This window comes from Taudactylus pleione, unplaced genomic scaffold, assembly GCF_031769625.1.
Source record: "Taudactylus pleione unplaced genomic scaffold, aTauple2 ptg000484l, whole genome shotgun sequence".
Taxonomy (NCBI): domain Eukaryota; kingdom Metazoa; phylum Chordata; class Amphibia; order Anura; family Myobatrachidae; genus Taudactylus; species Taudactylus pleione.
The window spans coordinates 3,949,264-3,964,731 of record NW_028284886.1 but is presented as its reverse complement, the minus strand read 5'-3'; the positions used below and the strand labels follow the sequence as shown (position 1 = coordinate 3,964,731).

Here is a 15,468-nt window from a genome sequence, read left to right as displayed (position 1 = left end):
GCTCTTATGCTGCGGCCACTCCGACCATTTATCTTTGTCTGCATAGAAAGCACTGGCTCATGCAATAACAACCAATCAGACACTGGTGGGATTAAAGTAGGTGCTATAAATATACTTCCCATGGTCTTTTAGAGCATGATTTTATTGTTTCGGGTGCACTACAACCCCAGACGTGGAGAGAGCTTAGCGAGGTCTCCTGGGGTGAGTGGAAGCCGGGTTCTCCCACATCTATAGCTATATCACATAGACTGGCAATTACCACGTGTTCGGGTGCATTCAATCCGACCTTAAACACATTTCCGTTCTCTTGAAAGTGTCTCAAACTCTATTTTAATGGTGTAGCTTGAAAACATATATTTGGTCATTGGCTCATCTTTGTTGAGTGAACCCTACATTTAGGAAACTTTGTAGTCTGCTTGACTTTGTGATCTGGCCCCACAGACATGTAATGTGTTTAGGACAGTGGTCGCCAACCTTAATTGAGGTGTGAGCTACTTTAGAAAGATGAAACCTCCTGAAGAGCTACTAAAATTGTAGAAAAACAAATCTGGCTAATAACCGAACAATTGGAGGTCATTTAATGAAAATGAAAAAAAAAATGTTTCATAGAAAATAACAATGCATTTCATTATTACGGTGATATTGTTGTAGTTTGTAAAAAAAATTAATTACAGGCACATTTCTATGTTAATTACTGGCTCCTCGGAGGTACGTGCAGTAAAGGAGCAAAATATATAGGCAGGGCTGCTGTGTGATTTTCTGGCAGGGCTAGGTGGGAGTCAATCGCTCTGCCATAGCGTATACGGTGTTGGTGGAACCATGTTATGCGATTGCTGTAGAGGCTGCGGCAATCACCGGACGTGCTTCCCTGTGGCTCCACCCATGGCATCGACACCACATGGGAGCACACATCAGAGGGCACTTCCTCCTAGTTGACCTGGCAGTACTGCAGCTAGGGGAGCTACCAAAATGAAGACCGCGAGCTACCGGTTTGAGACCACTGGTTTAGGATACGTATTTAGAAGTTTATAGATACTTTCCTGACATCACCACCACCACGTGCTGAGCCAGCTCTTCCTATTCTGTGAATGGGAACCAGATCGCATCGACACGGGTTACCCGTTCACACTGTATAGCGATCCGGGTTGAACCCGTGTAAATATTGGCTGCTTTTGCATGCGGCCCACAAATGCTGGACAGCTTTATTGTTACACTGCAATTTAGTTTTTAATTTGGACACAACTCTCCCAAATCTAATAGTGCATACACACGGTCAGATGAACGATTTGAAAGATTTTACGAATGATTTGAACGATTTCTGAGAGCATTAAAATGAATGGAATCGTCCAAATCTGACTGTAAACACATCAGATGTCAGATATCGTTATCTGACAAGCGGGAACGCGCATCGTTCATCTGACAAACATGTCAGATATGTCAGAATTTCCTTCAGATATGAACGATTTTTAAAATGGTTATTGTACAGATCTGAAGGAAAATGTGACCGTGTGTATGCACCATTACTGACTCTGCACATGTTACACCTGTCCCACATGCAGTGCAGCATGGTGTTACCAAGGTGCACAGTCACTGGCTCTATCTTACTCTATTCCTAACAGGCCCAGTGTTAATAGACAAAACAGGTTAAACTGAGTTGAATATGAGTGTGAAAGATCTACATGGGGCCCTTTATATAGGAAATATCCACATAGGGCCCCTTAAATTGGAAATATCTACATAGGGCACATTATCTACATGGGGTACCCTATATAGGAATTATATACATGGGGCCCTATACATAGGAAATATCTGCATGGGGCCCTATACATAGGAAATATCTGCATGGGGCCCTATGACATAGTAAATATCTGCATGGATGCCCCTTAACCACTTGCCTGGCGTAGTGGCATAAAATGTGTCAGATTGCCCACAGGCGGTTGCTGGAATATCATTTTCCCGCAGCTGGCCGGCTCCGCACACCTGGTTGGCCCCTTGTCATCCTCTGGTCACTGCCGTCAGCCTCTTCCTCCTCGGCCATCTAGATCTCCATCCTCGGGCAGGAAGCCAGGAGCTAAATGGTGAAAAGGGAAAAGTTAGATGTTTATTAATCCAAAAATCAGGCTTTCTGCAGCACAACAGTTATTGTTGAACTACATCTCCCAGCTTTGTGTTCTAGTCAGTTACTAGGAGGTTCAACAGCAGTCAGGTAGCCCACCGGTACACTTCAGTCTCATATGCCAGTCATGTGCTAATTACCAAATACCCCCTGATGTGTATTACTCACGCTCACTCCATGGCAATGTGACTGTGACTAGCTATAGAAATTGCTTCCATGTTTACCTCAATGCAATTTGAGTCACCAGTAATTGCTCTAAGTTGCGTATGCAGACCCCTATGCGTGCGCATCGTGAGGACAAATCGTGTAAGATATGGCCAAATCGTGAAGTTCTACTCCTGATCACTCCTGATCACGATGCCGATGCGCGTCCCCGCTCGTTGCATCTTGAGATCTGGCGTGCTGTAGGCCAGATTTGCCAATCTGGGACACATTTTGATCCAAATCGTGAGTTTTTTTTTACTCACTATGTATCTCACGATTCATCGTACTTTGGGGAATTTGACAGACAGGACGCTGTATACGCCCAATCGCCATCTTGTGCAGCATCGTGGCCAGAAGAAGGAGGAAGTACGATAGAGCCTGCACAGTGAAGTCTGGATTACCGCAGTTTGGTGAGTATTGGTACTGTATTTAATGCAACCCCACTGCCCACCAATGTGTGCCAGTCACTTCTAAATGCTTGACCCAGCCACCGCCCGCCGGAATGAGGCGGGCGGTGGCTGGGCCATGCATTAACCTCCCACTGCCCACCAATGTGTGCCACCCACCTACCCACCAATGTATGCCACCCACCTACCCACCAATGTGTGCCATCTACCTACCCACTAATGTGTGCCAGCCATTTATAAATGCATGCTAATTTAACTGACAGTGTGAGGCGTTTGTGGGTGGTAACAGGGGAAGGTGCATGAAAACGGGGAGTGGAGATCCGAACGCAAGCGTGCCAAATGGACAAAACGGGCGTTTTAAGGGTGTGCATAATTAACAAAGCAGCGTCATTGACCACGTCACTTGGTTGTATTTTAGCCAGAACTGCTCGCATGATTGCGGTAGGAAAATACAACCACAAGAATAGCGAGCAGTTCGATGTACTCGATTAATCTAATAAATAGCGGAGATGACGTATGATGCGAGCGGCCAGGAGGCGTTTTTTTCAAAATAGTGTGCGCATGTTTTGTTCGCTCGTTCAAACATAGAGGCGTCAATAGACCGCAAAGAGCGAGCGGTCAATTTAAATAGGCAGCCCCTTTTTCTGAACGAGCGTCCGCAAATAGTGTCCGGCTTTGAATCAGGCCCACAGTTCATAAGCATTTTTTTTCCTCAATCACAGTTGTCCACTATAGTCATTTGTCTCACAGACAGCCTTCCTGCCATGGCACCGCACCTGGTCCATTGAAATAGGCCATATACTCCTCCCTCACTTCTTTGGCACGTGCTGTTGATGTTGTTGCATTTGTTGCTGCAGACATTGATGTAAACTGGGCAATGTCCTCCAGAGCTCCTACATCTTCTTGTCTAGCTGGGACTGGTCCTCGTTGTGTAGTTTTCCTTCGCAGAAAGTTGTGCAGCACACAGCACGCCATCACGACCCAGTCTATCTTCTCCACGCGTAGGTTAATGGTGATGTGGAAAAGGTGGAACCGGTTGCTGAGTATTCCAAACGCATTTTCCACAATGCGCCGTGCCAGTGATAGACGATAGTTGTAGATCCTCTTCTCTCTGGTCAGGCCCCTCTGTGCAAATGTCTTCATCACATGTTCATGTAATGCAAAAGCCTCATCTGCAACGAAAACGTAATTTAGGCCGTGCTTTGTCTCGTCCAGTTATGGCAAGAGTTTTGTTGGCGAGTCTCTGGTAGAAAGCTGTCTGTTTGAAGGACCCACCATCCGAAGCATGGCCATTCTTGCCGACATCCACAAACAAAAATTCATAGTTGGCATTCACCACTGCCATGAGAACGATGCTGAAGAAGCCTTTGTAGTTGTAGTAATATGATCCAGTGTTGGCAGGTGGGTTGATGCGGGTGTGTTTTCCATCAATGGCTCCTCCGCAGTTAGGGAAATTCTTCAGTGATGCTCTTCCACGGTGTTAGGAAACTGGAAAATAGAAAAATAAGTTTATAGAAAAACATGACTTTAATATTGTTTTTTTTTTTCTATATAGACTCCCACCCAAGATCCTGATTTGTCCATAACGCCGGACCTAACTTTGATTGGGGACAGCGAGGTGGAAAACTTCACCACAATTACCACAACCATTGAACCAGGAGCATCATCCTCCTCGGTACCGCTTCAAAAAAAAAAAAAAATAGCAAAGGCACACAGAACAGGAGGATTTGTTTCTACAAAAAGCAGAATCATCCGTCAAAAAGCCCCTGATGATATTGACGACTTTACAGCTCACATTAATAGTCAGATGAGAAAAATGGATGCGGCAACTTCCAAAAATTTCCATAGGCTCGTCTATGAGCTTCTCATTCAATCCTTCAATAGTAATTTGCACAGCTCCACCTATATTACTGACCCTATGCTTTATTCCCCTGCTCCAAATGCCTATGTCAGGCCCCCCCCAGCCCAGTTGGAGTTTACTCCCCCACCCAGCACCCCAACCACAAGCAGGACCGCTTACAATGCTCTGCTGGAGTCAGAGGAGGATTTGCCACGTTACTCTTAATTTGTATTTTTTCTCTTCTTCTTGTGTATTATCACCAAATGTCATCATTCCCAATAGGTGCAGGCTGTATGCTATACGGTGGTGATGACACTAATTGGACAAGGACCCTACACACATGGCGCAAGTACAGATTGCTGGAAGCCGGGGCCACAATCTGTACTTGTGCCATATGTGTATTGGCCTGTTCAATCTGGTGTCTGACCCGCCGTACAACATACAGCAGGCTACCTATTGGGATTGCTACAATTTGGTGATACTACTGTTTTGTACTGTTTATACACATGATTATGTAATATATTTAAAATGACGTAGTGTAATGTTCTTACAACACAAATGTTATGACTGCTATGCAGCACAGTTTTGTTAATGCAGCCTTATTGGCTGGGACAGTTATATAAAGAGTTAAATTGAAAACAAAAAAAAACAAAGACAAAAATAAACACTTTTTTTCTTTCACATGAAACAAAGGTGTAGTGTGTTATTTCTTACCTTACAATACTGGTACTGCAGCACTGTAACGATAGCCTTGCAGGTCTCTGGAATGATGACGCCCAAGAACTGAGGTGAGATGAGGGTCCCAAACTTCAGGTCTTCAAATGACCTTCCTGTAGCCAGATACCTCATGGTAACCACCAGCCTCTCTTCAGCAGGGATTGCCCTCCGCCACCTCGTATCTTGCCTCCGGATGTGGGGGGTCACCAAAGTCAGCAACTCCTGGAAAGTGGCGTCATCCATGCGCAGGTAGTTGCGGTAGTCGTCCGGGTTATTGTCCTTGATCTCCATCAGTAGGGACATGTGAGAGCGGGTATCCCTTTGCTGCAGCCACTCTTTGGTCCAGCATGCTCTTCTCCTTCGCTGGGTCCTCTCATGGATCGACTGGACCCCAGCTTGGCGACCAACACTTTATACTGATAGGGATCCGTCAGCACAGAATTCAGGAACAGGATAGAATGCAGGTAGCAGACACTTACAGGTAGAAGACACTTTGTAAAAGGTAAAAGCCAAATACAAAGCAGAGCACAGTAGCAATGTACAGGTTTCAGCTGGTATAAACCAAACCTCACTAGTAGCAGAGCACAGTAGCAATGTACAGGTTTCAGCTGGTATACACCTAGCCTCACTAGTATCAGAGCAGAATGTGCACAGGGATAAAATGGTGGCTGCTTTTTATACACCCTGGCTAGCCCCTCCCTTTGTTATTATTATTTAAATTTCCCACCAATCATGAAGAGCCTCTTCTCTTGTTTGGGAAAGACAAGATGAAACTCACGATTCGTACGATCCCAGAGATCGTGAGATTGGAAGTCAAATTGGCAGGTTTTTGGACCAAATCGTGTTCACGACTGCCGGGGAGCTCCCGTGGAGAGTTCACGCCAAATCGTACACAATAGGCTGATCGTCAGCACATCGCTATGTCTGTGGCCAGCTTTAGACTATTGTGCAGACACTGTGCCCAGTGGATAATGTGTCCTTGAATACATATTATGTTCCTTTGTTATGTTAATGCAGTAATAAAGAAACGCCTCACACCTATTGGTAGTGAAATGAATGCAGCCAGTTAGTAACATGATAATCTGCAAATGATTGATGCTGACGTTTCTGCTGGTTTATGGTAAGGGGCAATTTTACCTCATTGGATGCATAATAGCAGCGCAGGGGCCTCATTCTACTCCGGCCAGGGTGTCTCTGTGCCTAGTTTGTATGTGTTCCCAACATTCCTGTGAGTTTTTTGCCAGGAACACCCATTTCCTCTCATACCAGTAAATTATTTGACATTAAATGAATTGGTCCTGACTTGTGTATATACCATCTATGCCTATGGGAAATTAGAGTGTAAGCTCCGCTGGAGCAGAAACGTATGTGTCTGAATAATGTTCTCTGATTATACAGCTCTACAGAATATGTTGGCGCTGTTTGAAAAAGAAATATCACAGTAACCGCATTTTCTAGACCGACCATCGATTGTTTGAAGCAGAAGCCATAGTTACATACATACTTACACGGTCCATACAGTAATCTGAGTGAGGCCTTAATTACCACTGGTTGTGGGGTCAGCATCCCAGTGAGTTATCGCAATAAACGGAACGGAGCTGAATCTCAGGAAGGAACTTAAGGTGCCCATCCACGTGCCGATAATACTGAGCAATTGCACGATTACTACATCGTAATTGTGCAATCGCTCAGTTATGGGCTGCACATCGGGCATTTAAATGTCTAAAACGACCAGCGAGGCACACGCCCGCTGGTCGTTTCTGACATCTATCATCGCCCGAACATGACGGTCAACCTGACGACCGTCGTCAGGTTGCCCATGTTCGGGGAAGATTGATGAGCACACACTGGACGTCTGAAGGTTCAGTGTATGCACTTCACCCCTAGGGAGACGACGGCACGATTACGATGTCGTAATCTTGCCGTCGTCCCCGCACCTACAAGTGGATGGGCACCTTTACTGTAAAGACAGATAAGCAGCGAAGGGATAGATACAAAGTGACAACAGATTCAGGGGCATGGCACCATATCTTCACCTTCAGGGTCGTAACTAGGGATGTGTGAGTGGTGCCTATGCCCAGGGCCCAGGGGAGTGTCAGCGTCGCTGCTCCATGACACCTGCATTTGGTTTGCAGAGTGCCTGACACGGCACAATGCAGCCTGTAGAGGCGGCAGGAATGTCCCCTAACCCTACAGCTTGTAAAGTCACCCGGAGTGTCTGTAGGATGCACCAGGTACTCCTCTGCTTGCTGGTTCCGTGACCTGGGCTGCACTGTAACTAGTGTTGGGTGAATTGACTCAATTGATTCTGAAATTAAATACGTGATCAGAATTTGTTAAAAAATTAATACAATTTCTGAATAAATAATTCACATCGGAGAATCAGACATATCATAGTGCATGGAGAGTAATGCATCAACACACATGACTAGTCTATGGCCTTATACACTGAGCATCCAGCCCCTCACACACTGAGTGATAAACGCTAAACAAGGCTTGTCTGGCATTTATTTCTACTGCCCTTTTAAAACTGAGCCAAAGGCACTGATGATCGTTGGCTTTGACAAACCGCTCGTTAGTAAATCTACTCCTAATTCATCTTGGTTCGTTCTAGAGCAGTGGTTCTCATACTCCATCCTCAGGATGCCTAACAGGTCATGTTTTCCAGGCAACCTCGCTGGTGCACAGGTGTACTCATTACTAACTGACACATTTTAAAAGAACCACAGGTGGTCTGGAAAACATGAACTGTTGAGAGTCCTAAGGACGGAGTTTGAGAAACACGGATTCTAGTAGAAAGTGTCTGCGGATGCAATGTGTGACCAGATATAAGTACCCTGGTCTACTGTACACTAGTCTAGTGCTACATGTCTGTGTATTCAGTCTGGTTATCACTCCTCACTTTACTACTCTCCCAGGCATGATACATCTCCCCCAGAATCTATCAAGTGTCAATATATACAGGCAATCCATTGCCAACACTTCTCCAAACACACTGGTCACCACAATACCCAATTATGTTCTGTGCTTGTCAGTAATGCCGTTAGCTATATAGGTGCAGGAATACAGGCAGCCACTGAGATCTCCACAGGTGTGTTACTATATGAATGATATCTGACCAGGGACAAGGTGCATGAATCATCCTCCTTATCCGCAGTGACTCAGGGTCACTCAGCCGCCACTGACACATTGTATAAGAGAATGTATCCATTATGTTTATTGTGATTGCTTTCTGGTGGAAGTCTCTCAGTGTGGCCTCGGTGATGGTGGAAGGGCTTTCATGGGGTAGAGACAACACCAACTAGATTGGTCTAATCTGGGCAATGCCAAGCTACTGCACTTTAATGGCAGCTGAAGTGTTCCTAAACCTATATTACCCTATATATAAAAAACATTATATACAAACACAATTTAGAGTGTCACTGGCCCTTTAAGGCATAAGTGGTGACATCAGAACCTGTAAGCAGTGTTATGTCATAAAGGGCATTGTCAGGTGACTGTTTAGAACCCAGCTGGCTGGCAATTCTGTACCACTGTCTGCCTGTAAGCCTACAGAGCAGCAGAGGTTTTTGTCAGTGATTTATTTACAATTTCCCAGAGAAATGAGAGAATTGGCCACGTATAGTCGTGGTTCTATACCATCAAGGAGCCCAGCTTGTAGCTCCACATTATTTTCATCCAGCCAGGAGAGCTGCAGAACAAGTCCATATGCCACCATGAATGACACACATGGAGAGGAGAAACCTAGAAAGCCATATAGCCTAGGTGAGGACCTCTATGACTATACAGAGAAGGCAACAAATAGAATCTACGCCAGGCTGTTTCCTAACTCAGCCTCCAAACAGTCGTCTAACGTGAGCCGGCAGGAACAGTGCTCTGCACAAAGACACGGCATCAAAGCACAGCCATCTAGAGACTCTGCTGGTGATGGCTATAGAAGGGCAACACTGGGCAAACCACCAACATGTCCACTGCTCATTACTAAATTGCCGTTATTGCCACAGATGAATCCAAGAAAAACATTTGGACCACTGTATAATGCTTCAGATGTGAAACTCTCCCATCTCCCTCCATCGAGGAGCCCAGCATGTAGCTCTGCATCAACAAGTCCATTTTCATCCAGGCCGGACAGCTGTACAAGTCCATATGCCACCATGCAGGAGATACAGGTAGAGGGTAAACATGTCTCACCTAGAAAGCCATATAGCTTAGGTGAGGACTTCTACGGCTATAAAAAGAAGGCAGAAAATAGAATCTGCGCCAGGCTGTTACACAACTCAGCCTCCAAACAGCCATCTAAAGTGGGCTGGCAGGAACAGTGCCCTGCACAAAGACACGGCATCAAAGCACAGCCATCTAGAGACTCTGCCGATAATGACTGTAGCTGGGCAACCCTGGGCAAACTACCAGCGTCTCCACTGCTCATTACTAAATTGCCATTATTGCCTCAGATAAACCGGAGCACAAGATCTGAACCGGCTCCTGCCTTAAATCTGAAACCCTCCCGTCTCCAGGCACTGAAGCCAAGAAGGACATCTGATGCTCCGGCTTCCAAACTGAAGACCAGAGGCGCCCTTAGGGGGAAGGTTTCCTGTATCCCAGCACCTCCCACACACCTGAATTAGGGCTGCTCTGTGGTTGAGGGAGTAGAAGTCCAATCAAGTCCTCCTGTATCCCACAGCTGACTCTCATAAACACATCTGCTGTAGGTGCTTCCACATCCTAACTGAAGACCACCTGTATCCCACGGCTGAAGCCTAGTTTCTCCCACCAAAGTGACTGCTTCCTGTGTCGCACAGCTGCAACAATTATCTGTAGTTAGAGACAATTATAAATAAAATTCTGTTTGAATCTATTATTTATGTTGTGTCGTAATTTGATGGGATAGGGAAGCTGTGAGAGGTCTGGGGGATTTTTACCTAGGTTCCAAAGCAGGGTGACAAAATCCAGGGAAGGTGCAGTAATATCTCTGTGAGGAGAACGTCTTTATTTTCTGGGCCTGGAACGTATGAATGACTGGAAGGTTGGGTGGGTCGGTTATTTCCCTCCCCCTCTCTTTTATTCCAGTATTATTTTGTTATTGTACCAGTACTGTATAAACAAGCACCTGTATCACTATTATTGTGCCCAATATTCATTATAGTCTTATGTAGAGTTGAACACAATTTATGTAAGAATTGCTCTTATGCTGCGGCCATGCATTAACAACCAATCAGACGCTGGTGGGATTAAATTAGCTGCTGTGAATATACTTCCCATGGTCTTTTAGAGCATGATTTTATTGTTTCTGGTGCACTACAACCCCCAGATGTGGAGAGAGCTTAGCGAGGTCTCCTGGGGTGAGTGGAATCCGGGCTCTCCCACATCTGTAGCTATATCACATAGACTGGCAATTACCACTCGTGTTCGGGTGCATTCAGTCCGACCTTAAACACATTTACAATCTCTTGAAAGTGTCTCAAATTGGATTTTAATGGTGTAGCTTGAAAACATATATTTGGTCATTGGCTCATCTTTGTTGAGGGGACCCCACATTTAGGAAACTTTGTAGTCTGCTTGACTTTGTGATCTGGCCCCACAGACATGTAATGTGTTTAGGATAGTGGTAACCAACCTTAATTGAGGTGTGAGCTACTTTAGAAAAATGAAACCTCCTGAAGAGCTACTAAAATTGTATAAAAAAAAAAATCTGGCTAATAACTGAACAATTGAAGGTCATTTAATGATAATGAAAAAAATGTTTCATAGAAAATAACAATACATGTAATTATTACGGTGATATTGTTGTAGTTTGTAAATATAATTTAATTACAGGCACACTTCAATGTTAATTACTAGCTCCTCAGAGGTACGTGCAGTAGAGAAGTAAAAGATATAGGCAGGGCAGCTGTGTGATTTTCTGGCAGGGCCGGGTGGGAGTCAATCGCTCTGCCGTAGCGTACACGCCGTGGGTGGAACCATGTTATGCGATTGCTGTAGAGGCTGCGGCAATCACCGGACGTGCTTCCCTGTGGCTCCACCCATGGCGTCGACACCACGGGGGAGCACACATCAGAGGTCACTTCCTCCTAGTTGACTCGGCAGTACTGCAGCTAGGTGAGCTACCAAAATGAAGACTGTGAGCTACCAGTTGGAGACCACTGGTTTAGGATACGTATTTAGAAGTTTAGAGATGCTTTCCTGACATCACCACCACCACGTGCTGAGCCAGCGCTTGGAGCTGAGATCATCTCCAAGTGCCAGCTCTTCCTATTCTGTGAATGGGTCCCAGATCGCATCGACACGGGTTACCCGTGTACACTGTATAGTGAGCCAGGTTGAACCCGTGTAAATACTGGCTGCTTTTGCATGTGACCCACAAATGCTGGACAGCTTTGTTGGTACACTGCAATTTCGTTTTCAATTTGGACACACCCCTCCCAAATCTAACTCTCTCTGCCCATGTTACACCTGTCCCACCTGCAGTGCAGCATGGTGTTACCAAGGTGCACAGTCACTGGCTGTATCTTAAGGTGCCCACACACATAGCAATATTTTACATGATCTGGCCGATTCCGACACATTGGAACGACAGATCGTGTAAAATATGGCCAAATCATGAGGAAATCATGCGTCCCCACTCACGATCACAATGCGATGCGCGTCCCCGTTGGTCGCACATCGCATCGTCAGATCTGCCGTGCAGTAGGGCAGATCTGACAATCTAGGAGGCGATGCACTGTGAAAGTCTGGATGCAGGAGAGATCGTTTGAAGATTGGACACCAAATCGTGTACAGATTGTGTGGAGATCGTATGCAGAGCTGCCGGGGAGAGTTTCAAGGGAAATCGTACACAAATCGTACACATTGGCTGTTCATGGGCAGATCGGTATGTGTGTGGGCACCTTTACTCTATTCCTAAAACAGGCCCAGTGTTAATAGACAAAACAGGTTAAACTGAGTTGAATATGAGTGTGAAAGATCTACATGGGGCCCTATACATAGGAAATATCTGCATGGGGCCCTATACATAGGAAATATCTGCATGGCACCCTATACATAGGAAATATCTGCATGGCACCCTATACATAGGACATATATGCATGTGGCTCTATACATAAGAAATATCTGCATGGGGCCCCATACATAGGATATATCTGAATGTGTGCCCCTATACATAGGAAATATCTGTATGGGGCCCTATACATAAGAAATATCTGCATCGGGCCCTATACATAAGAAATATCTGCATGGGGCCCCATACATAGGAAATATCTGCATGGGCCTTATACATAGGAAATATCTGCATGGGCCCTATACATAGGACGTATATGGATGTGGCTCTATACATAGGATATATCTGCATGGGGCCCTATACATAAGAAATCTCTGCATGGGGCCCTATACATAAGAAATATCTGCATGGTTGGTACCATGCTTAGGGCACGCAAGCCTGCTTCCGTACGGATTTACCACAGGGTGTGGCGCACTTATTTTCAGTGGTGTGAATCCAGAAACTATGATCCGCAGGTGTTCCGGGTTTCCAGAATCTTGGAGTTTCTTCAATAGGGTTTGGCCCTCAGCTTACGCCTTGCCTCTCTGAAGGTTCATGTGTCTGCTTTGTCCGTGTGGTTTCAGCGACGGATTGCTACACTACCAGACGTTCACACCTTTTTCCAGGGTGTTCTCAGGATCCAGCCTCCCTTCGTGCCTCCGGTGGCTCCTTGGGACTTGGCGGTGGTGCTACGGGTCTTGCAGGGTCCTCCTTTTGAGCCGCTTGAGTCGGTGGAACTCAAGTGGCTGACGTTTAAGACCGTTTTTCTCCTGGTAATTGCTTCTGCCAGGAGGGTGTCAGAATTGGGGGAGCTTTCCTGTCGCCCTCCTTTTCTGATTTTTCACCAGGACAGAGCGGTGCTCCGCACTCGTCCTGAGTTTTTGCCCAAAGTGGTCTCAAAGTTCCACATTAATCAGGAACTTGTTGTGCCAGCTTTTCAGTCACCTGATCTTTCAGCTGGTGAGGCTTCCTTAGATGTAGTCTGGGCACTTAGAATCTATGTGGACCGGACTGCTTCGGTTAGGAAGTCGGATTCATTGTTTGTCCTCTTCGGTTTTCACAAGAGGGGTTGGCCTGCCAACAAGCAAACGTTAGCCAGTTGGCTTCGTTCAGTTATTTGTGAGGCTTATGCACAGGAGGGATTACCTGTGCCAGCCTCTGTTAAGGCTCATTCCACTCGTTCTGTGGGTCCCTCTTGGGCTGCTAGCCGTGGCGCCTCCGCTGTTCAGCTGTGTAAGATGGCCACTTGGTCTTCAATTCAAACGTTTTTGAGGTTCTATACATTTGACACCTTCGCCTCTCAGGATGCATCCTTCGGGCGCTGGGTGCTCCTTTCAGCAGAGAAGCGTCCCCGCCCTTAGTTGAACTGCTTTGGGACATCCCCAAGGTCAACCCTGTGAGCCCCTATAGACCCTGAAGTAGAAAACAAGAGATATGGTAAGAACTTACCTTTGTTATCTCTGTTTCTACGAAGTCCATAGGGTCCACAGGGCGCCCGCCCTGACGCACCTGGCTTCATATGGGCTGTGTGGCTGGTCACCGGTTTTCCGTCTCCCATTTCTGTGAGTATGGTTTCTTGTGTGTTGCAGTCTTCCTTCTCTCTGTTTAGTCTCCTCCTCCGGCCTTGGCTGCTTAACAACTGAGGTGCCTGTGGCTCGGGGGCGGGGTATAGAGGAGGACGGACCCAAGTGCATCCTGGGAGCAGCAAAGCTTTAACTGCGTGGTGCCCGTGGATCCAGATCCAGCTATACCCCAAGGTCAACCCTGTGGACTTCGTAGAAACAGAGATAACAAAGGTAAGTTCTTACCATATCTCTTGTTATATCTGCATGGGGCCCTATACATAAGAAATATCTGCATGGGGCCCCATACATAGGATATATCTATTTGGGGCCCTATACATAGGAAATATATACGTGGGAAATATCTGCATGGGGCCCTATACATAGGAAATATATACACGGGGCCCTAAACATAGGAAATATCTGCATGGGTGCCCCTTAACCACTTGCCTGGCGTAGTACACTTCAGTCTCATATGCCAGTCATGTGCTAATTACCAAATACCCCCTGATGTGTATTACTCACGCTCACTCCATGGCAATGTGACTGTGACTAACCATAGAAATTGCCTCCATGTTTACCTCCATGCAATTTGAGTCACCCGTAATTGCTCTAAGTAGCGTATGCAGGCCCCAATGCGTGCGCAGTTCGCTAAAAGTCACTAGATCCATAAGCAGGTGGGATCGCACGCAACTCAGAATCAGGCCCTTTGTGCCCGATATCGCACTTAGGGTTACCTGCACTGCGAAGCCTGAGGCAGGGCCACACAATTCAGCGTAATCACGTGATTCGCTGTCCATACCACGCACTTCACTAGGGAACGTGGGCGGGTGGCCTCCAGGAGACTTGTCCATTCTTCTGGGCATCCAGGAGAGTCACCCAAGATTCATGAATCTCCCGGATGTTCTGTAAGCAGGTATACTTATACTATTGTGCAGACTGTGCCCAGTGGATAATGGGGCTGGCGCTGTACTAGCCTTCAACTGTATATAAGCACAAAAGCTGAAAACATAATTAAAAAAACCCTTTGTGTCCTTGAATACATATTATGTTCCTTTGTTATGTTAATGCAGTAATAAAGAAACGCCTCACACCTATTGGTAGTGAAATGAATGCAGCCAGTTAGTAACATGATAATCTGCAAATGACTGATGCTGACGTTTCTGCTGGTTTATGGTAAGGGGCAATTTTACCTTATTGGATGCATAATAGCAGCGCAGGGGCCTCATTCTACTCCGGCCAGGGTGTCTCTGTGCCTAGTTTGTATGTGTTCCCAGTATTCGTGTGAGTTATTTCCAGGAACTCCCATTTCCTCTCATACTGGTAAATTATTTGACATTAAATGAATTGGTCCAGACTTGTGTATATACCATCTATGCCTATGGGGTTTCCTGTATCCCAGCACCTCCCACACACCTGAATTAGGGCTGCTCTGTGGTTGAGGGAGTAGAAGTCCAATCAAGTCCTCCCGTATCCCACAGCTGACTCTCATAAATACATCTGCTGTAGGTGCTTCCTCATCCTAACTGAAGACCACCTGTATCCCACGGCTGAAGCCTAGTTCCTGCCACCAAAGTGACTGCTTCCCG

The 15,468-nt window shown here is 46.1% G+C and overlaps 1 protein-coding gene across 1 annotated transcript; it reads right to left on the bottom strand.

Moving 5' to 3' along the window:
- Window positions 1-3,752: 3,752 nt before the first annotated feature.
- LOC148502770 (uncharacterized) lies at window positions 3,753-5,612 on the bottom strand. Its single transcript, XM_088449401.1, has 2 exons — window positions 5,282-5,612; window positions 3,753-4,215 (listed from the first exon to the last, which is right to left on the bottom strand). The coding sequence occupies exons 1-2, from the start codon at window positions 5,585-5,587 to the stop codon at window positions 4,186-4,188; spliced, it is 336 nt and encodes a 111-aa protein (XP_088305527.1). The 5' UTR covers window positions 5,588-5,612; the 3' UTR covers window positions 3,753-4,185.
- Window positions 5,613-15,468: the final 9,856 nt, after the last annotated feature.

Excerpts from the sequence above, each read along its gene's own strand:
- LOC148502770 (XM_088449401.1), bottom strand. The coding sequence starts at position 5,587 with ATGTCCCTACTGATGGAGATCAAGGACAATAACCCGGACGACTACCGC. Across the intron at positions 4,216-5,281 it reads TGCAGTACCAGTATTGTAAG|TTTCCTAACACCGTGGAAGA; the intron begins GTAAGAAATAAC and ends TCTATTTTCCAG.